This window comes from Sciurus vulgaris, assembly GCF_902686455.1.
Source record: "Sciurus vulgaris genome assembly, chromosome: 5".
NCBI classification, from domain to species: domain Eukaryota; kingdom Metazoa; phylum Chordata; class Mammalia; order Rodentia; family Sciuridae; genus Sciurus; species Sciurus vulgaris.
The window spans coordinates 162,693,446-162,714,271 of NC_136465.1; the positions used below are offsets into that span (position 1 = coordinate 162,693,446).

Sequence of the window (20,826 nt, forward strand, 5' to 3'; positions counted from 1 at the left end):
AGTCTTTATCTTCCTTTTATTTTCCAAAATATTCCTGGTTGGCATTTTTGTTTTCTTCCAGCCCTTTGCCTATATCATCCCATTTATTCCTGGTCTACAGAGTTTCTGCTGAGAAACCCACTGAGAGCCTACAAAGGCTCTTTTACATGAGATTTTTTTCTGTTGATGTTTTCAAGATTCCCTCTTTATCCTTGACTTTTGACAGTCTGATTATAACATGGTGTAGTCTTCTTTGTTTTGCATCTGATTGGAGATCTTTGAGTTTCTGGTACCTGGATGTCTATGCCTTTCCCCAGCTTTCAAAAAATTTCAGTCATTATTTCTTTTAGTAAGCATCTGCCCTTTTCTGACGCTCTTCCCTCTGTGAACTCCTAGAACATGAGAGCTATCACTCTTATTGCTGTTCTGTAAATCCTCTTCTTTCTTTTTTTCCTCTTTTCTCCTCAGTCTCTATCTCTTCAGCTACCCTGTCTCGAGCTCACAGAGTCTTTCTTCTGCTTGGTCAGTTCTGCTGTTGGTGCTTTCTACTGCAGTTCTTCATTTGTATTGTTGTATTCCTCAATTCTAGACTTTTTGTTGGGTTCTTTTTATTGTTTCAGTCCATTAAACTTCCCATTTTTTGTTTCTCTGATTTTCTTAGGTATTATCTGTATTTTCCTGAAGTTCACTGAGCTTCCTTCAAACAATTATTTTTTAATTCTTTGTCAGGCAATTCACAGATCTCCATTTGGGGAGTTAAAGTTACTGGAACATTATGTGTTCCTTTGGTGGGGTTATGTTTCATTCATTTTTCATGTTCCTCGTTACCTCATACTGATGTATGTATACCGAATAATAATAATAAACAACCACACAGTACGTAAAGATGCAAATCTCTGGGTTCTATCCCCAAAGATTCTAAGTGGGCAGAGCTTGGAGAGGGCCCAGGATTTACTTTGATGGTACTACAGCCACTCTGAGAACTACACTTGAAGAAGCACTGTGAAAATCCCTTAAGGATTAACTGCTTCCAAAGTAAAATGTAAGGTAGTTTAGGAATTTGGAGTCAAAATTTTAGAGACACTGATGTTCTCCCCACTGTCTCTCAGAAATTCATATGTGTGGGTAAAATGCACATTTGACAAAAGTCAGTCTGTTGACTATCCACACATGAGTGATTTTCACAATGAGCCTCTGAGAAGGGTTGGACATATGAATTTCCAATTATTCTTTCAATTTGCAAGACTGTGCAACTAATGTGTTTCTAAAGCAATGAAAGGAATATTTCATTCCAGGAAGCATTTAAAACAGTAAAATTTAATAACCACTCATGTGTTTTCTAACATAAATAAATTCCTCACTTTTTTAGTGGACTTGCTATTTAATAATGTATGCACTTAGTCAATGAATATTTATTGAATTCTACTAACTATGTCTTTAGTTAACATCAGCTGCACCATAAGGGTTTTCAAAAAGTTCCCCAAATACACTCGACAAATTGTTGGAAAATGACTTTGGAAGTTGTGGGTATCCAGTGGGGAGTTCTAATGCCTCACACAGCAGTACTTACAATTACAATAAAACCTACAAAATGTTGTTATAATGCTATAAAATTTTAATTTTTGTAACTATCTTAATGGGCTCCCCAATTAAAGAAAATTTACATGGGCACAATAACAAAGCAGTAATTGGAGTCATATTTAATACAAATAGAAACTGAATTTTGTAGAATAAGATTACTATTAAACCAACTAATTCAATTCTAATGACAGTCTTATTTCACATGTAGCCATATATACTCCCTTAGGACTTCTCTATGGCAAACAAAAGCACATATGAAGCTTGAATGAAGCCTTTCCCAAATTTTAATTCACCTTGAGGAAATGTGACAGATTACCATTTTAACTTAATTGGGAGTATGAGATCATGACCTCTAAATCAAAGATGACTCCAAAAGATCCACCATTATGCTTTCGGATATATATCAATATACTGTTACTTCAGATTATTTTGATTTACTTGTTGATCAAAATAGTTTTGTTCTAAAAAGTATTTAAAGCTAAGATTTTAAATGAAGTATTTCTTTTCAGTTTTATGGATGAACAAAGTCGCCAGATTTCCATGGAGAGATTCTCAGTTGACAGACCAAGTTCTATCTGTATATTTACTTTATTTTCTGCAGGGCATTGCAAAGGATTCCAACTTCACCTAGAAAGAAGAAAACCATTGATAAAGTCCACTCATAATTTAAAAATACCCTTGGAGTATCCACAATGTGCAGAGCCCTAGGGAATCAGTAGACTACTTGAAGAAGCTTGTTGTCACTCAAATTTCATGGCATTAGGATTTGAGCAGTTGTGCTATATTTTAGGATGCGCTAGAGCTAGATCCCTCCCTTCTGGATGCTTCCCTCCTAGATACAGAAAAAAACAAAAATGTGGAGAGGTGATGAGGCCTTATATAAAGTCATATAACTCTAAGAATCTTCAGTTCCCAAACTGGCTAGTCTGTGTCCTTGAAAACCCCCTTATAAATGACCATCTATGGAATTATCTTTGTCTTTTCAGGAAGAATGAGAAAAAGAACTACAGAAATAGCAAAACAGCTATGGCCTCACCCCTCTGTCTCACATCCCAGCCTCTGGAACACCTGGCTAGCTTCTTCACTGACCACACTGATACCAACGGAGTGTCCAGGGTAAAGCCGGGGGTGGGGAATCAGTCTTGGACTTTATGGAAATGGGAAATCACAGGCAGCCATACCTACTGTGGAACGTGGGCACAGTGACTAGGGCAAGTTCTGTGTGTTGGAGGTTTCCACAGGCAATGTGAGAGGGGCATTACAGGGACACTTCAGACTAACCTACCACTTTGGACTGCACTGCCATGACACAAGGCAGGGACTCCTGCCTGGCCCATAATGCTGCCCTGTGGGCTCCCCTCTTTGGTAGTTTCATGTATTCATTTGACAGCTCTCGAGTGCCTAATATAATTCTTAGGTATAGCGCTGTCAGCCGGGGATTCCACAGCAAACCCGCTGTGGCTGTCTGCCCAAGTCCAGTTGGAGAGACAGACAAGTGAACAATTATAAAACAACACAGGGAGAAACCCTCTGTGAGAGGAATCTCCAGGAATAGGAAGACGCAGGAAAGACATGGGAACCAGTCTTCCTACAAGAGGTATCTGTACAAGATTTAAAGATGAACAGGCTGTGGACATCCCCAAAACAGCCTGGGAAGGAGACTATTTTAAACAGAGAAGAACTACATGGGGGAAAGTCCAGGAACAACTAGAGAGCACAGGAACTAGAAATTGATCCGTGTTACTAGAAAAAAAAAAAAAAAAAAAATTGAAGGGTTGGGGAGAATTAGGTATGAAAAAGGGAACTTTGTGATTTTCTTTTTTTAACAGCAGCTATTACAATTTCATTACCAAGGAAGAGTAGAAGGCAATAGGTGAGCTACTGGAGAGCTGATAATGTAGACAGAAGTAGCTCTGAGGGGATGAGATTCAGCCAGAATGATGTCAGCTAGGCACTTGGAGGAAATGGGATGGAGAGGCAAAGGACAAAGGGGACCTGAGATGACAGGCCCGGCATAGAAGAGTGGTGCAGAGATAGGAGATGGAAGAGATTCTCAGAGGGTGAAACTAGAAAGGACACTCAAAGCAACCTCCTTTTTGCCAAGTTCTTCTCCCCCAGGGAACCTGCGGCTCAGGTGAGGTGTCTCCAAATCCAACACGTAATAAATCTCCTATTGTCCTGCAGTGAAGGTAAGGAAACACAACCTCCTGTTTCATTACTTACTGTTGATGGAGTCCGCCAAAATCTTGATCTGCTGGGTGTTGTCCAGGACCTCGATCCTCTGGGTGTACGGGTCATAACGAACTGAGAAGGGTCGAGGGATGGTGGCAGCAAAGTTCCTGAAAGCACAGGGCAGCGTTTGGAGAAGAGTAACATTTTCTGGGGGGCATTTCACATCGTTGTTAGCACTGAAGCCTCACTAGAACGGGACTTCCGAAGCCAGGGCTGAGAAGGACGCGGCGCTTTAGTGAGATCCCCTTGGGAAGCCTTCCTGGTGCTGGAGGAAGGCGAGGCTCCCGGGGTAAGGAGGATCGAGGAGAGAACTAGAAACACAGAGCAGGAAGGACCGAGGGTCCTGGAGAGAGGAGGAGGTGGAGTCATTTTAGGCCAGAGCAAATGGACTCGTGGGCCAGCATTTTCCCTTTCTTTTTTCTTTTTTTTTTTTTCTTTTTTTAACTTTTTTAGTTGGCAATAGTCCTTTTTTTTTTTTTTTAAATCTATTTATATGCAGTGCTGAGAATCAAACCCAGTACCTTGCACATGCTAGGCAAGTGCTCTGCCACTGAGCCAGCATTTTACCTTTAATTACTCAAGGCAAATGCACCCAAAGCTGATAGATTCAGCTCCAGGATTCCAGAGGCCTACAAGTCCTGTGTCCTTCACCTGGCAGAGATAAACTATTTCCTAAAGGTGGTGACGGTGAGTATCAAGATAAAATTATGGCATTTGCAGGCAAATGGATGAAATTGGAGAATATCATGCTAAGTGAGATAAGCCAATCTCAAAAAGCCAAAGGACGAATGATATCGCTAATAAGTGGAGGATGACACATAATGGGGGGGAGGGAAGGGTTAGTGTTAGGGTTAGAGTTAGGGTTAGGGAGGGGGGCAAGTATGGAGGAAGGAAGTACTGTATAGAGGGTAAAGAGGGGTGGGAGGGGTGGGGGGAAGGGAAAAAATAACAGAATGAGTCAAACAACATTACTCTTTGTAAATTTATGATTACACAAATGGTATGCCTTTACGCCATGTACAAACAGAGAAACAACATGTATCCCATTTGTTTACAATAAAAAAAAAAAAAAAAAGATATCTATGTTGGGGCAGACCCTCTGCTCGGCATGTCTCCTGCTTGGACGAGCATCTGGTTTGAGGGTTGCAGAACGTGTAGGAAAGGCTCTTCGATCAGAGGCCTGAGCGTCCCAGAGTCCTGGATCCACGCTGACAGTCTCTTGTTGAACTGCCTCCGGGACTGACGCCTTCACCAATTATCTACTGAATGCTTATTTGGGTCAGGTACTATTCTAGGGACTAGAGAAAGAGCAGGAAACAGAAAGGACAAAGATCCCTACCTTTATAGAACTTAAATTATAATAAGTCAGAAGTTAAGAAGAGCTAAGGAGAAAAATAAATTACAGAAGTGTGATGGAAGGGTGGGGTAGAGATCTTAAGTACAGTCACGTACTGCATAACCACATTTTGGCCAATTATAAACCACATCCATGACAGAGGACCTACAAGATTATGCAGGAACTGGAATATTACTCTTGCCAAGTGACACCATAGCCATTGTAATGACACAGTGCAACACATCACTTATGTGTTTATGTTGATGCCAGTCATACAAAAGAAAGTATAGCAATACAATTGTGTACAGCACATAATACTTGCCAACAAGAATAAGTTGCTATACTACTGTTTTATGTATTTATTACACTAAACTTTGAATTATTATTTTGCTGTTCTTCTACTTTATAAAGACAAACATTTTAGTGTAAAATAAAATTCTGTGTTAGGCCAGCAGCAGTCTCACACATCTCGGCTTTACTGTGCCTGACGGCAAGAGTGTTTGCATCCTTGTCTCTGTGCTTGGTTTGATCTTGTGTTATTTTGTGCATCACAGCCTTGGAGCCATTGGCTGTACCATGTGGGTGCCATGTAGCTGCAGTGTGCAGTAGGCGTCACCATCTAGGTGGTGTGTGTACCTGCTATGACGTTCACACTATGACAGTCACCTAATGACAAATTTCTTGGACACATGGTGAAGCGAAACATAAACATAAGAGAGGAAGACAAAGAGAAGATTAAACATGGGTGAAGATGTAAATGAGTGGAGGAAGCAAGTTATGCAGGTGTCTGGGAGAACAAAACGAAAAAGGTACTTCCCACAATTGGTGGGAAGACCTTTTGTGGCCACTCTATACATGGAGGGTTCAGTGCCTGGACTTGGTGTCCACCCTGAACAGAGACCAGATGGCAGAACAGTCTGCAACAGAAATCATGTCCAGTCTCTCAAAAGAGAGTGGAAATGGATGGGGGTGGGGAAGTTCTGGAGGCCGACCACCCCCAGATCAGCATCCCCAGCCCGAGTCAGGAGACTCCCAGAGCTAAGGACCCACCTGGTTGCCAGCTCACCTCACTTTTTCCTTGGCATCACTGAAACTCTCAGCCACGTAATACAGGGGCTGGAACTCTGTGACATTGTATGCCTGAGTAGCTGTCTTCTCCAATTCCAGGGGAAGGAGTTTTGGCTTGTCAGATAAGCAATACTGCAGGCACCAAGAGAAAGGCTTTGGGTTAAATCAAGATCAGGGGCCCCTGCTGTTCCTGTTGGCTATTTGCACACCTTGTTTCACCCTGATTCCTTCTGCACTCCATCCCAAATGCAATAAACCAAGTTATTTTGCATTTAACTAGATTCAACCCTTCATAGCTCATCTAAAACCTGCAGTCAAGATAGAAAGTGGTAATTCATTCCAACTATTTTCAAGCAAAGAGAACAACAGACATGGTGCAAGCCAACCACATTTTCTGGCATGAGTTTGCATACATGGAAAGTTGCACACACAGGTCAGTCTTAGGATTAGGAGGCCCCTCCTCCCTAGAGCCCTGTGGACTTGGAGTTGAATTTCTCTCTCTGACACCCATGGCCATAATCGAATCACAGCTGCTAGGTGCCAATCACTGAAGGATGAGCCTACAATTTGCACCTCAAAATGGATACAAATGGGGCTTCAACAATACCAAGAGAATGAGATGGTCTCCCATACCCACCACTTTGAAATCCATCCCTGGTTCCTCTTAGGGTCCTACCTGTAATTCACCAAAGGATGACAGAAGTCCAGCGCCATATGCCTTTATGGAATCCCCTTGCTTACAGAGCCCAAACTCCACGGTAAACCAGTAAATCTGGAATGAAAAGTCAAGCGGAGAGCATACCCCAAGGAAGGGGAAGGATTCAGATACCCTAGGATGAAGGACAGAACTGCCCAGGTAGGAGTCTGTGTGGGTCTGTTCTTGGAGTCAGTGCCACTTGAGATCACGTCTCTGTATCCAGTGTCTGACCCTACCTCCTCACCTGTTGAATCAAGAGTTGGCTGAATCCAAGGTATGATGGGGAACATACCTTGATGAGTACTAAGGAAGCCCCCAAAAGATAACCCCAATAAATTCCTCTCTCTCATGGAACTTCCCATTCTTTTTGCTTTTTTCGCTGTGGTATAAACTAGATACCACATGTATCCCTAAAATGTTCTTAAATTGGTAGGACTTGTACCCTCCCCAAATAACCAAGTCATTTCCCTTCAATATCTCCTAGTCCAACATGTCCCTGCCCTGAGGAAAAGTGTCTTGGGGTTCTCGACTTAGGAACTGGAGAGGGATGTGTTAAAACTGTGGAGTACAAAGGAAGGAAATCACCTACAATGCAGCTGTGCTGCTTCTACAGGGTCAGTGGATGCCTGTCATCACAGTCACATGGGAGAGAGGACTGTTGGCAGAAATGAAGAGTCCACCCCCATTCCTACCTTGTGTCTGAGAAAAGAGCCTAATGCTGGCCCCGGTGCAGAGGTGCAGATGTAAACATTCCCTCTTCAAAACTGTGAATCCAGACTACTTCATAACACACTTTATGCCCAAAGGGATTTCAATTAGCATAGCCTATTGTTATTTTCAAGAACACTCTGTTTAAAATTATGTGTAAACATCTGCATGCAGCTGCCTCCAAAATAATCTATGAAGGAGAAATCAAAATGTGAAGTTTCCCCTGTGCAAATGAAATCCACTACATTCTGATTCTTTTCCCCAAATAGCCTCGCTTCCAGGAAAGAGCAAATCTTTAAGCTCTGAGGGTCACAATCACAGCACTCTCCCAACACAGCCAGGGGGAGGAAAGACTCACGGTGGCAAGCTTCTCGATGTACTCATCAGGAGCACCCAAAGAGGCAAGGCCAATTTCCTGTGTGGTGGAGAAGGAGAGTCGTCGGCACAGTTCATCTCAACCTCTACCCTCAGTACATGCTGGTGCTTGACCACAGAAAGGTCACAAGTGGCCAGCTGCCTTTAGAAGGACCCAGATGGATCCTGTGTGATCTGTCAAGTCTTCCCTGCCCACACACCACAGAAGCAGAGATCTCTAGAGCAGGGGGAACCTTTCAACATCAGTTGGTTCTTTTGTGTTCACTTTACAAATCAGGTACAGAGAAGGGAGGTGACCTGCTCATGGTCACACAGGGGGTTGGGATCTAAAGCTTCATCTCTTGATTCCAGTCCAATGAATACTCTCCCATAGTACACATGAACATTCCTGGAGTATCAGATGAGGCTTAGTCATGTACCTTGAGACACCACAGGAGAACTCAGATGAGTGCTTGAAATCCTTCCAGGCCTATTACCCAACTGGGAAGTTTGAAATGTCATGGATCATTTTTCATCACAACTTCAACAGCAGAGTTCCTCTCATGGTCTCTTTGTCTCTTTTATAGCATTTATTTGAGCCTGGTGTGTGTGTGTGTGTGTGTGTGTGTGTGTGTGTGTTTCCAAGTATATGCATTCCTTTCAAAAATATTCATTGAACGCCTTCTGTGTGCCAGACTGTGTACAAAATTGATACAGATTCTTGACTTTGTGGTTTGCAGTGGAGACAAACAACAAATAATAAGTATATACATAGATATGTGACATCCTGATAAGTTCTTTGGAAAGAAGAGACAGAAGGAGACAGGGACAAGGGGGATTAAGAGTTTCAGAGAATCTGGGAGAGGTGCAACATTAAATGGGGTTTCAGAGGAAGCATCATTGAGATGGCAATACTTGGGCAAAGATTTGAACGAGATCATCAGTTCCACTAACCTCTGAGGGAACTGCATTGTAGACCAAGCACACAGACAATGCAAACATTCCCTAAAGAGGAGAAATATAGGATTGGTTCAAGCATCAGAGGGGGAGCCAGCATGCCTGGAGCAGAGTACATGAGGAGGAATTCAGAGTCAGATTACATAGGATCATCTTAGATATTTTAGGGCTTAGGCTTTTCCTTTCAGTGAGATGGGAAACTATTTCAGGGTTTTGACCAGAGAAGTGGACATGATTTGAATTATGTTAACAAAGAAAGACTCACTCTGGTCACTGTGCAAGAATGGACTGTGGGGGGTCACAGGTAGGGGCAGGATGCCAGAAAGGAGCTATGAAGTCAACAGGGTGAGAAATGACAGTGGTTGACTGAAACCAGAGTGGTAGCAGGGGCTGTGACAAGACATGGCTATGCATATTTTAAAGGAACAATGCACAGAATAGTCTGAATGATTGTGTGGTAAAAGAAAAAAAACGTGATAATACTCCCTGGTGCCTTTGGTTTAAGCAACTGGAAGAATGGAGTAATCATGGACTGATACGAAGAAGGTTGTAGGTGAAGGTTTGAACAAGATTTGAAATTCAGTTCTGGACCAGATGATAGAAATATCTAAGGAAACTCCAAGGGGAGATGTTGAGTAGGCAGTTGGATATTAGAGTTTGAGGACTGACGTCTGAGCTGAGGATACAAATTTACCCATCGTCATAGTCAAGAGAGTATTCAAAGCCATGGGATTGGGTGGGATCACCACAGGAGTGAGTGTAGACAGAGAGAACGAATGACTGAGACAACTTTGAAGCAAGAGGACACATGGTTTGCATTTCTGTATCCCTCCTATGCCAGGCCCACAGCCTTGACCCCGCTATGCTTAGAAAATGCTGTCTGATGTAAAGTAAATCAGATTTAGACACTGTCCTTGACCTGGTTCTACTCCCTGCCCCTCCACCATCCCCTCCACCATCTTCATTCCAACCATCTTTTTTTTTTTTAACATTTTTTCCAGCTTTATTGAGGTATGATTGACAATAAAATTTGTATATATTACAAAGGGTACAAAATGATGATTTGATAAATGGACACACTGTAAAATGAATACCACAATCAAATTATCACATCCATCACAATACATAGTTACTATTTGTGTGTATGTGTGTCTGTCTGTCTGTCTGTAGTGAGGACAGTTAAGATCTCTACCCTGTAGCAAATTTCAAGTAAACAATACAGTTTTGTCTACTATATACCAATGTACACATTAGATTCCCAGAACTTATTCATCTTACAACTGGAACTTTGTACCCTTCAACCAACATCTCTTTTTCCCCAAACCCCAGCAACCACCATTCTACTCTCTGCTTCCATGACAACCTTTTAGATCCCATGTATGAGTAAGATCACAGGATATTTGTCCTTCTGTGTCTAGCTTATTTCACTTAACATACTGTCCTCCAGATTTGTCCATGTCGTTACAAACAATTTTCTTCTTTTTCATAACTGAATAATAGTTCATCATATATTTCACATTTTCTTTATGTATTCATCTATCAACAATTAGATTGTTTCCACAGCTTGGCTACTGTGAATAATGCTGAAATGCACATGGAGGTGCAGATATCTCTTTGAGATTCTGATTTCATTTCCTTTAGATGTATACTCAGGAGTGGGATTGATGGATCATATCATAGTTGTGTTTCTAATTTTTTAAGGAACCTCAATACTGTTTTCCACAATGACTGTACTGATTTACAGTTCCACCAGCAATGTATATAAGGTTTCCCTTTTCTCTACATCCTCACCAACACTTATCACTTGTCTTTCAAATAAGCCATAATCCCAAATCTATCAAAATCCATTGATAAATCCAAGATGAAAATGGTGCCCAATTCTCTTGGTTACCATTCTCCCTGAGGCCAAAGCTAGCCTAAAACAAGTGCCCCTGTTATTTCCCTGTGCTCTGTCCCCAACCCATACTGCCCTATAGTGAGAAGCAAGTCCTGACTTTAGATCAAAAAGGAATATTCTCATAGAACTTTTTAAATGACTCCTTGCCTTGGGATTTTCCAGATCAAAGTTGGAGCCATGTGATACTGATGGCCCTGCAGCTCTCATCTGTTGTACATAATCGTCCACCCCTCTGTGGGGTTCCTCAAAATGGAAATGGCTTAGGGAGAGTTGACACTTAGCCTTTTATTTGGCAGAGGAACTTCTGGTGGCAAAAATAAGTTCTTATTCTCCAAGGAGAAGACTGATAGTACTCAGGTCATAGTAACCGGTCCTTGTTTGAAGCCCACCCTGAGTAATCAATACTATCTTAGCACTGTCAGTGATAAAACTTCCAGACTTAAAGTTAACTAAGATGAACACCCTCCCACTTCTAAAAGTCCAACAATCTCTAAACTCCATAGCTCCCAAAACCTCACGTAATAGTAATAAAAGCTTTCTCTGTTTAGAGAGCCTGTGGGTCTTACAAGCACAGTTCTCCCTGACTTAGAAAGCAATGAATTCAGCTTTCTGTTTTGTTCACTTGTTTCAAATATGATGTGGTATCCTCTTAATTTGGCAGTGGAAATATGTATTTCTTCCAGCTGACAGAAAATGCTTATAAGATTTGCACTCAATGCCAATACTCTGGAATTCAATATTGGCTCCACATTTCCTCATGGGTTATTCCATTTGATCCTCATTCTTCATTGTGAGGAAGAGGACTGGCAGGGAAGGCTTTTTACTAAGAAGATCTGTGGAAATTGAGAGACAGGGTTCCCTGGTGATTTGTCCCAGGTCACAGAGCTGGTCATTGGCAGAACTGGATCCTGTGAGTGCATCAGAGCCATCATTCCATTCAACCATAATCCCAGACACCCAAGCATGGTTTTTGGCTACCTCTCAGTATCCGGAGAGAATTAGCAGAATATTTTCATTTGCTCCAAAGCATTTCTTTTTTTGACCTTGCTCATTACTGTGAAAGATGAATCAAGGTCTAGATTGCTACTTTGATGATGGTGAGAAGATACTGGGCTCTTTATTTATTTACATATATATTTATTTTGTCAACTATAAGCCAGATCCTTGGCATTTGGATTCTCAACAAATAGCATCTTATTTAATTCAAATACATACACCAATGACTGGTGGGTGTACTTGTATGAATATCCCTAAAGAGAATGAGAGTGGAAAAGTACTAGGATAATTGGAAGGAGGCAAGGTGATGTCCACATGGGAAAGAAGACATTCATGGATGAAAATGTTCTTAAACTACATCTGGTAGGATAAGTGAGATAAGCAAATTTGAGCATGCATAATATGATTTGGAAGATGAACAATTCACCACAGATGAGATCCCTAAAATGGGTATTTTGCCAACTCCACAGACCCACACACACTTCTCAGACAGAATCACAGGACTGGAACAGGTTTCCTCTCTAGCAAAGGATGTGAGGCCCTCCCCATGGCTTAGCTTACTTGAGAAATCGGGTCCCAACTCTATAACTAGAAGTTAAAAAGAAAAGACATACCCATTCCTTACCTGGGAAAATTGGGCAAAGCTGCGATCTGAAAACAAAGGCACGTGTCCCAAGAGCTCATGACAGATGTCACTGAAAGACAGAAAGTACACAGTTTGGAGGGGAGGAGGGTTAGACAAAGCCAGAATTCCTCTTTCCACATGATTAATGGGCAGGAAGAAGAGAAGTAACTCATGTAGGCCAATGCCTTCACTCTTGAGAATAAGTGATACACAGAATGTGGGGTCAGTTGAAAAAATGGAAGAAGGGAAGGAAAGTAAGGATGAGGACAGGGCAGGACACAACAGCCAGGGCACCTAGGGGTATGTTCAGTGGGGTCAAGGGCAGGACATAAGAGCCTCTCATACATCTAGGTGAGCTGTGGGTCATGTACACTTTCCACTCCAAGTCTTCTTCTTGGTATCAACTTCTCTGGGAGACACAATATGCTTGGTTATTCCCAATGGGAAGTAAAAAATATATGCATTGCTACTTTTCTCTTAGTCTGGAGAGTAACAGCAGTCAGGAAAGAAAGACTATGTAACACTTTCGGTACCACATCTATTAGGAACAGGTCTTTTCTGATTAGTAGCAAGGGAGATCATTTGGGACATCCTACTGATTCATTTAATTGGATAAATTACTGACAAAGGAGATGGCTAAATCCCAGGCAGGAAGCATAGTGTCCAGTCACTCTCTACCTCTAGCCAAGACACAATCTAGGCAAAGAACAACTGGAAGGATCTGCATGTGTATTCAGGAGGTTCGTAGTTGAGATTTGAGAACTTGAATGGGACCTTCTGTTCCCACTGCCTGAATCCTTGGTTCACAGGATGCACACATCTGTATGTTCAAATTTGGTGGTTTTGGACATAGAAAATCTCAGAATAGATGAAATTCCCCATTACTATTGCCAACAAATAGTTCAGGTGATTAGTCCTATGGACCAGCCTGCAATGAACCTAAACCTTGTTCCTGAAGCAGAAAGGAATGGCACCCACTGTGACTGGCAACAGACACTGGAGGACAGTACTCACGGTTCAGGGGTGTATACAGGCTTGGATCCATGTCTGATGTACTGTGTGCAGTGGAACACTCGGAAGGCCAGGCCATTCAAGAAATCTCGAGAAGACAGCAGGCCAGCCACTGGTCGGAGGCGGAAGCCAGTACAACCTGGGAAGCAAAGAGCAAACACTCAAATCCCTTTGTGGAGCAGCCAGAGGGTGCCAAAAACCTTCACACAAGGAAGCAGTACCTGCACCTGCCCTGGAACTTGTATTTTGATGCCAAGATGATTTGGCTTCACATCTCTACCCAACTGCTTTATAAATGGCTGATTTGGGTCAAGTAAACTCACATTTCTGAGCCTCAGTTTCCTCATCTGCAAAATGTTCATAGATAGTGCTTAGGGATAGTCCAGGCATCACAAGAGTACTGAGTATAAAGTACTTAGCACAGAGCTTAGTTCACTGGAAATACCTAGCAGATTTCACTTTCATTATTGCTTGTTAGAGTTGAGCACTTATTTCCTAATTCTTATTTTTTCAGAGTTGGAAGGGACTTTCCATTCTGTTTCCTAGAGGGAAGAGGATGGAAGGAGCACAGTTTCTCTGCTGGGCCTCACACAGTCCACCTCATGAGGAGCTGGGACTTGTCTGACTATATACAGTATTGGGGAAGAGGAAATGAAGGTTGTGACCTTCTCATAGGACTCCTTCTTTATCAACTGCCCACAGAGGAACACCTTCTGGTCTACTCTTAGCTATGCACTGTGAATTGGCAGGAAGTTTCTCTAACCAAGGAGTAAGATATGAGGAAGTCCAATATTGGATTGACCGTACCTCTATACCTGCATAGCTTTTCCTTGAAACTGACATTGTGATCACCATCTCTCCAGGTCCCCTGTCTCTCAATTTGCTCCAAACTTAGAAGGAGAACAGGAATGGCATTGATAATGATAACAAGAAGAGCTAACGCCATACATGACGGGCCACATATCCGACACTGCCCTGAGGACTTTCCATGTTCTCGCTGATCTTTGCAATGATGCTGAGGTCAGTACCATTATTATCCCCCTTTCTAGGGAGGGAAGCTGAGACACAGAGATTAAAGCTCCTATCTCAAGCCACAGGCTGTCTGGCTTCAGAGGCTGGTCACTTAATTATAATTACATAATTCCCCAATGGATAGCATTGCTATTTTATTATTCTTGTCATTGGCTGAAGATGATAATTAGCTACAGAATGTCTTCGGGACCTTCTTGCCTCTTCCCTTGCATCCACTGTATCTTCAGACTCTTCTCTTAATCTTAGAAGAAAAGACTCTCTAAACAGAAAGGATCCCAGAGATCATCAAGCCCATCATGTCCCAGCCTCAACATCCCTTCCTGCCACCTGGTTTTCCTGGCTCCCTGTCCCTCAGTTTTCCAGCTCTGCAGAGCCCACCTGCATAGAAAATTCTTCGTTGCTATAAACCCACACTTCTTCCTAGCTTTTTCCTTCACCCTACCTGGTCCATAGTAGGTGTTTGGTACATGTTAAGTTGATCATTCTGTTCTGTTTTCCCTGGATGGACACCCTCTTTGCAGAAGGAAAAGCACCTCTGTCTCCTGGAAATGCTGGGCAGAGGCCCACTGCCCAGATAACATATTTACTGGGGGACCTGCTCAGAGGTATTCAGTCCAAATTCCCTGAGCACCCACAGTAGGTGCAGAATTTTGTGGGCTGCTTTCATGTGCAACCTCTTATTTCCCTCCTGACATCCCTGCACAAAGGCTAAAGGGCTGACACAGTTGCCACTGGACAGGTGGCAACGCTGAGACAGGTTTACCCAGCTGGAGAAAGTCAAGGGCAGGATTCATATCTGAGTCCTGGACCACCCCACAAAGGGCATTTACCCAAACACTGCAGCCATCTCATGAGAGGGAACCTGCAGAGAGAACCCTCACTGGGCACCTGGAGCTTTGAGTGTGAAAAAAAGGAAAAAAAAAAACTGTTCAGGGACAGATGTAGGACATTACTACAAGTTTACTGACTCACACTCAACCTCCAGGTACCGCCCCTTCCCGCTCCTCTCCCCCAGCCCTCCCCGTCCCTCGGGACCTTTGACTTTGGTGTGGACTCACTCTGCAGGAACTGAGAGACATCTTCCAGCTGGGGAATGTTGTCTTCACGGAAGCCACAGTACTTTTCCAGAAGTGGGAAAATGTGATTGTATTCATAGCAAGCGTGGGTTTTATACAAGGACTTCAGGGTCCTGAACACGGTGCCCCACGTCTTCTTCTCTTCCTCCGTGTATTCCATCCGAGGGATGGGCTGCCCGCTGGAACACAGGCATGAAACAGGTGTCTCCAGGGGGACCAAGCAGAGCAGACAGGGGGTGCAGGCCCAGTGACCAGGAGTTAGGCTCCAGGGTTCGAGGGCTGCCACAGCTGACCAGCTTCACAAGTTAGGTGAAAGAGAAAAACGCCACTTCCTGACATAGAAACGTTTCAGTGTTGGTTTCCTGGGTGCAAGAGTCATTTGATTAAACAGTGACAGCTGCCCTCCCTTTGCTGCTGGCACTGGGGATTTGCTCTTACGGAGCGGGGTCCTTGGCTCTTCTGTCTCTCTGATTGTTTACCTTTAGGGGCCAGGTAGGTGGCCTACAGGTGTAAAGTAGCAGGTAGGGGTAATAAGGAGAAGAGGGCTGAGACACCTAAGTTCAGTTAAAGCAACACAGCACCTTGTGTTATGGCAACCAAGGAATTAACCCTGCCGGCCAAGCTAGATTTGATAGGTGGGTCATGGGTCATGAGTTTCAAACTCCTTTCTTGAGTGGGTGTGCGCTTGCTGGATGTGGCGTTTCTACTCTGGGGAAGTTTGGAAGGTATTTAAATACCAGCTAGGAGTCCACAATGTGTACATATACATATATACAGAATATATAGGTGTTTTGTCCATACAAATATATAGTATATATAATGCAGACAAGCATATTGTGTCTTTTATTTATGAGTTTAAAAGAAAATTTCTAGATCAAGGGTAAAAATTAAGTAAACAGTGGCACAGAAAGGTAAATAAATACATGCTAAGGTGTAAGATCCACTTACCTAGACCGAGCTTGATAAAGTACATACACTGAGCCCTGCCCCAGAGGTTCTAAAGGTATTGGGGAGGGAAGACCCAGACTTCTGGATTCAAATCAGTTCCCCAGGTGACTGATGCACACTTTAAGACTCATTCGTTTGGAAGGCCCTGAGCTGTGTTCTGAACAGCGAAAACAAATGAAAACCAAACAAAGTCTGACCTCTAGGATCAGTGAGTTTCCTGGGCTGTGGCCTGTTTCTCTCACAGGGGACACAGTCTAGGACAAAGTCAGACTGTTTACCCCAGAATTGTGGATCAGGTTCCAAATTTGGTCCCTCCTGCCCTTTCAAAGTTGTAGCTCATCCAAGGACATTAAAATAAAGTCACTGTTATTTTCTACAGAAAGATGGGCAGGGATTAGAAGAGGCATGGTTTTGCTTATGAATTAAAAGCAAGACAAACTCAGAGGATCTTGTGGGGGCCAGGAAGGACTATGAAAGACATCAGGTGAGCCCCTCAGATTGCACCGTTATTTTAGAGCCAAGTGTTGGCACTTGGAGGGGAAAAAAATGGCTCTGGAAATGAACAGAAACTGGTTCAACACTTGGTTGCATTTCCTGAGCCGTGCGTCCTCAGGAAATTTAATGAACCTCTCTGAGCCTCAGTCTGTTCAGCTGTTATACAGGCTAATAACAGTAACTATTTGTAAGGTGTGGATAAGAATAAGTGAAATACTAAGTATAAAGTACCTAACATTGGTACTGACAAATAATAACCAGTAGATTGTTGATCATTATCATTATAACTGATTCTCATTTTAAAAGAAAGATATCTGATATTTCTTTTTCTTTTCTTTTCTTTTTTTTTTTTTTTTTTTTTTTTTTTTTTTTTGTACCAGGGATTGAACCCAGGGGTGGTTAATCACTGAGCCACATCCCAGCCCTTTTTATTATTTTTTTATTTTGAGACAGGGTCTTGCTCAGCTGCTTAGGGCCTCTCACTTGCTGAAGCTGGCTTTGAACTTGTGGTTCTCCTGCCTCAGTCTCCAGAGCCTCTGGGATTACAGGCACGTGCCATAATACCCTGATATTTCTGCAACAAATTTCAGGAGATGGTAACATCCAAGGCACCAAGATGTCCCCCTGGTCCAGATTTGCTGTTCCTGGGACCCAGCATCTGTTCCCTATTCTTTCAGTAAAGTGCCTACCTCCCTCTCAGTCTGTAAGGTTTGGGTAAAGAAGGTTCCATCCCCATCTTCAGAGGTGAGCGTGTGACCAGGCGTGTCAATGAGAGTGTCCTGTTCCCCTAATCACAGTGACTGACTGAGGGATAAACAAGTTTGAGTCAGAGCTAACAAGACTCAACTACAGAACTTTGACTTTGTTGGAGAGAGATGGGACCTCTAACTGAGTTGAGGAGTCAGCTTAGAGGTACTAGGTCCATCTTCAGGAGAAATGAGGTCAATGCCTGCAAACAAGTCCAGTGCAAGTCCTGGTCCTGCCTGTGCCCAGCTGTCAGACACCCACAGAAGCATTGAGAATAACTTGGTTGATAAAATTAAAAGCCTGGTTTTATCACCTATTAACCTTGGCAAGTTACTTGACCTTTTTAAGCCTCAGTTTCCTCATTTGAAAAATGTAAGTTATTACTAAGACTAAACAAAATAACATACACAAAGCATTTAGCAAAGCCCCAGACACACTGTAAGGACATTCAAATATGACCTGTCCTTACAGTCTCTGAAGGAGTACTCTTGACTACGATATGGAGGGACAAAGGGGAAGACAGAGAAAACTCAGTCACCCTGTTCTGTGATTCCTGCTCAGCAGAAGCCATCTGACCAAGGGCTGCTGGGTTCTGGAGCCTTCTACTACCAGGAGTTGTTCAGAGAAGGTACTTTCCCCCATTTTCTCTTTTCTTTTTTCTCGGGTAACTTGGCATTCTGTGACCTCAGTGTACAAAGTCCCAGCATCTCCTTTATCTCACTGAGAATGATCAGAGCTGCTGAAGTGCTGTTACCTCAGTACTCTGGCCACCTTTTGGGTTTCTTCCTGGGCATATCTAATCTCATTCCCTAAACTCAGGAATGGCACCGTCCCCCAAACACTAAGTTTACCATGGTGGGATTTATGAAGCACACAAGGACTCAAAATAGCAAAAACCATTCTCTTCCCAACCACATTTTGATATTTGCATTCTCTTTTGGCTAAAGTTAGCCTAGGGGAGGGGCATTAAATCCTGAATAGAGAAAAAAAAAATTCTAAAATTGCCCTTCACAGCTGGGCGAGACCAGATAAAAGTGGAACAGTCCTGGCCTCAAACCTCACAGGATTCATTATTTCAGCAAAGCCAGTTCCTTCTTGAATACAAACGATTCTCTTTTTTTTTCCTTCTTCCCTGTTTCATTCAAGACTGAGACATTTTATAATGATTTCAGACATTGTGTAATTAGGCAACAAAGCTTGCGAGAGAGTTGGACCCAGCGCCATGGGTAATTTTGTTTTGTCTGGTAGCAATTTTTTTTTTAACACGTGTTATTAAAGGGAGGGTCTAAACACGCACACACAAACACCACCACGCTCCTCACTGGTATTTTCCAACCAAGAGCCGAGGAGATGTAGGTTGGAGGTATGCACATCTCCCTTTTCTGCAATAGGCAGGACTTACTGGCGGTAGTTGTAGGCAATGTCAGCAAACTGCTTCCTTCTTGCTCGGTACACAGGATCTTTAAAACCCTAGGGGAGAAGACACACTTGATCACTCAGGCCTTTGTAGGAAGAGACTTAGCATCTCTACAAATACCTTGAATGGGCGCTTGCATGCTGTGGAAGTGTGGTTTGTTTTTTCCTCTGATTATACTCTAAAAACCGAGTCTCATTAAATTTAAAGTGAGCTCTCTCACCGAACACTGTGAGTGACACCTTATCAGCAATACCTTCAACTTGGCAAGACCAACCCTGCCGTGGAATTCCGATGCCGACAGGTATATTCTGGTCTTAAAGAAATCTCATCCACAGCATTTCTCACTTCTGAACCTGCTAAGTCAGGCAAAGGGGGTAGGATAGACATCTGGGTTGAAGATCACAACGTCCCTCTTCATTCCTGGCCAACGGAGCATGTCCGGCACCGGCACCGCTTCCTATCTTCTCCATAGGTCAATAGGTATGTGCTGACTGCTACAGCAATTTTTAAAGATAACATTTATTGAGTGCCCACTCTGTGCCAGTCTGTGTGTGCTAGGAGGTTACTGTATTTACAACTCTCACAACAAATTTGCCAGGTAGATTAATACTATTATCCCTTTCTTTCCAGAATAAACAGCAGCTCAGAGAAGTGAAGACAGAACAAAGGCTAAGCCAGGACTCCGATCACTCAGTTCTGAGCTCTTTCCACTACACTCCAGTAACTTGCCAACTTTTACAAACTGGCGGGGGCTCAACCAACTGAGAAATCCATCTCAGGACATAAAAAGGATGATCATGGCTTCTCTGAGGCTGACTGGCAGGCAGTCTTTTTCAATGATTCCCAAGCAGCACATTTCCAAGTGAACAGAAGATGTGTGTGTCTTCTGGTGTTTTGGGGAGTCCCGGTAGGCACATTCTGACTGGGCAATGATCCCAATTGATCAGAAGGGCATTTTCCAGAAAGGTTGACATCTGAATCTTGGTACATCACTTCAGAACTCTGCTTTGTTCCTCCAAGCATTTCACTATGAGTTTCACCGTCAACCACTTTACCGTGGACCCTCCAAATAACAGCATTAGTGAATTGAAAATCATGGCTTGTATCACGAAGCTCAGTATTTAAAGAAAGTGTTTTTAAAAGATAATTATTTGCCTGATTTTCAAATATTGCTGTTCTTTTATTCGCCTGATTGGTTGGCTGGATATTTTTGTTGTTGTCGTTGTTAGTTTATTTTTTATATCTTGGTCAACCAATAATTCCAAAGAACCAATGTAGGCAATGGAATTTCTTCCAAGAATCTGTAATAGACGATCTGGCATACAGAAAGAACTACAGACACCTGCTGAAGGAAAGACGGAGAGGGAGGGAGGGAAGACGTTTCCTACTTTGTTAACGAGGGTGAATTTTGAGAAATTGAAAAATCCAACTACTTCATAGAAAAGTAAAGAAGAATACTATACATTTTTAAATGCCAAACCCAAATCGCAGTTACCATAGTAAGTGACTATTGAGAAAAGATGTCGGTGCTATAGTTTGGATCTAGAATGTCCCCCAATGATTCATGTGTTAAAGGTGGGGTCCCTAGCTGGGGGTATTATTGGTAGATAGTAGAAACTTTAGAAGGTAGGGCCTAGCTAGAAGAAGTAGTCACGAGAGTGTGTTCTTAA

At 42.7% G+C, this 20,826-nt stretch overlaps 1 protein-coding gene and 1 long non-coding RNA gene across 3 annotated transcripts in view; one reads left to right on the forward strand and one right to left on the reverse strand.

The window, feature by feature from the left end:
- Window positions 1–1,276: 1,276 nt before the first annotated feature.
- Window positions 1,277–20,826, reverse strand: part of PAH (phenylalanine hydroxylase) — a 68,283-nt gene continuing 48,733 nt past the window's right edge. Inside the window, exons 5-13 of one of the 2 annotated variants that reach the window (XM_079139219.1) lie at window positions 19,142–19,209; window positions 15,532–15,728; window positions 13,445–13,580; window positions 12,431–12,500; window positions 7,960–8,016; window positions 6,873–6,968; window positions 6,195–6,328; window positions 3,784–3,899; window positions 1,277–2,187 (exon numbers count right to left, since the gene is read on the reverse strand). In XM_079139219.1, the coding sequence (XP_078995345.1) occupies window positions 2,144–2,187; window positions 3,784–3,899; window positions 6,195–6,328; window positions 6,873–6,968; window positions 7,960–8,016; window positions 12,431–12,500; window positions 13,445–13,580; window positions 15,532–15,728; window positions 19,142–19,209 (918 nt within the window). In that variant the 3' untranslated portion in view covers window positions 1,277–2,143. The remainder of the gene's footprint in view (window positions 2,188–3,783; window positions 3,900–6,194; window positions 6,329–6,872; window positions 6,969–7,959; window positions 8,017–12,430; window positions 12,501–13,444; window positions 13,581–15,531; window positions 15,729–19,141; window positions 19,210–20,826) is intronic. The other variant, XR_013763744.1, reaches the window with a different exon arrangement.
- Window positions 16,103–19,222, forward strand: LOC306660775. The gene is made up of 2 exons (XR_013763745.1): window positions 16,103–17,365; window positions 17,415–19,222. It is a non-coding gene; the product is annotated as an uncharacterized lncRNA (long non-coding RNA).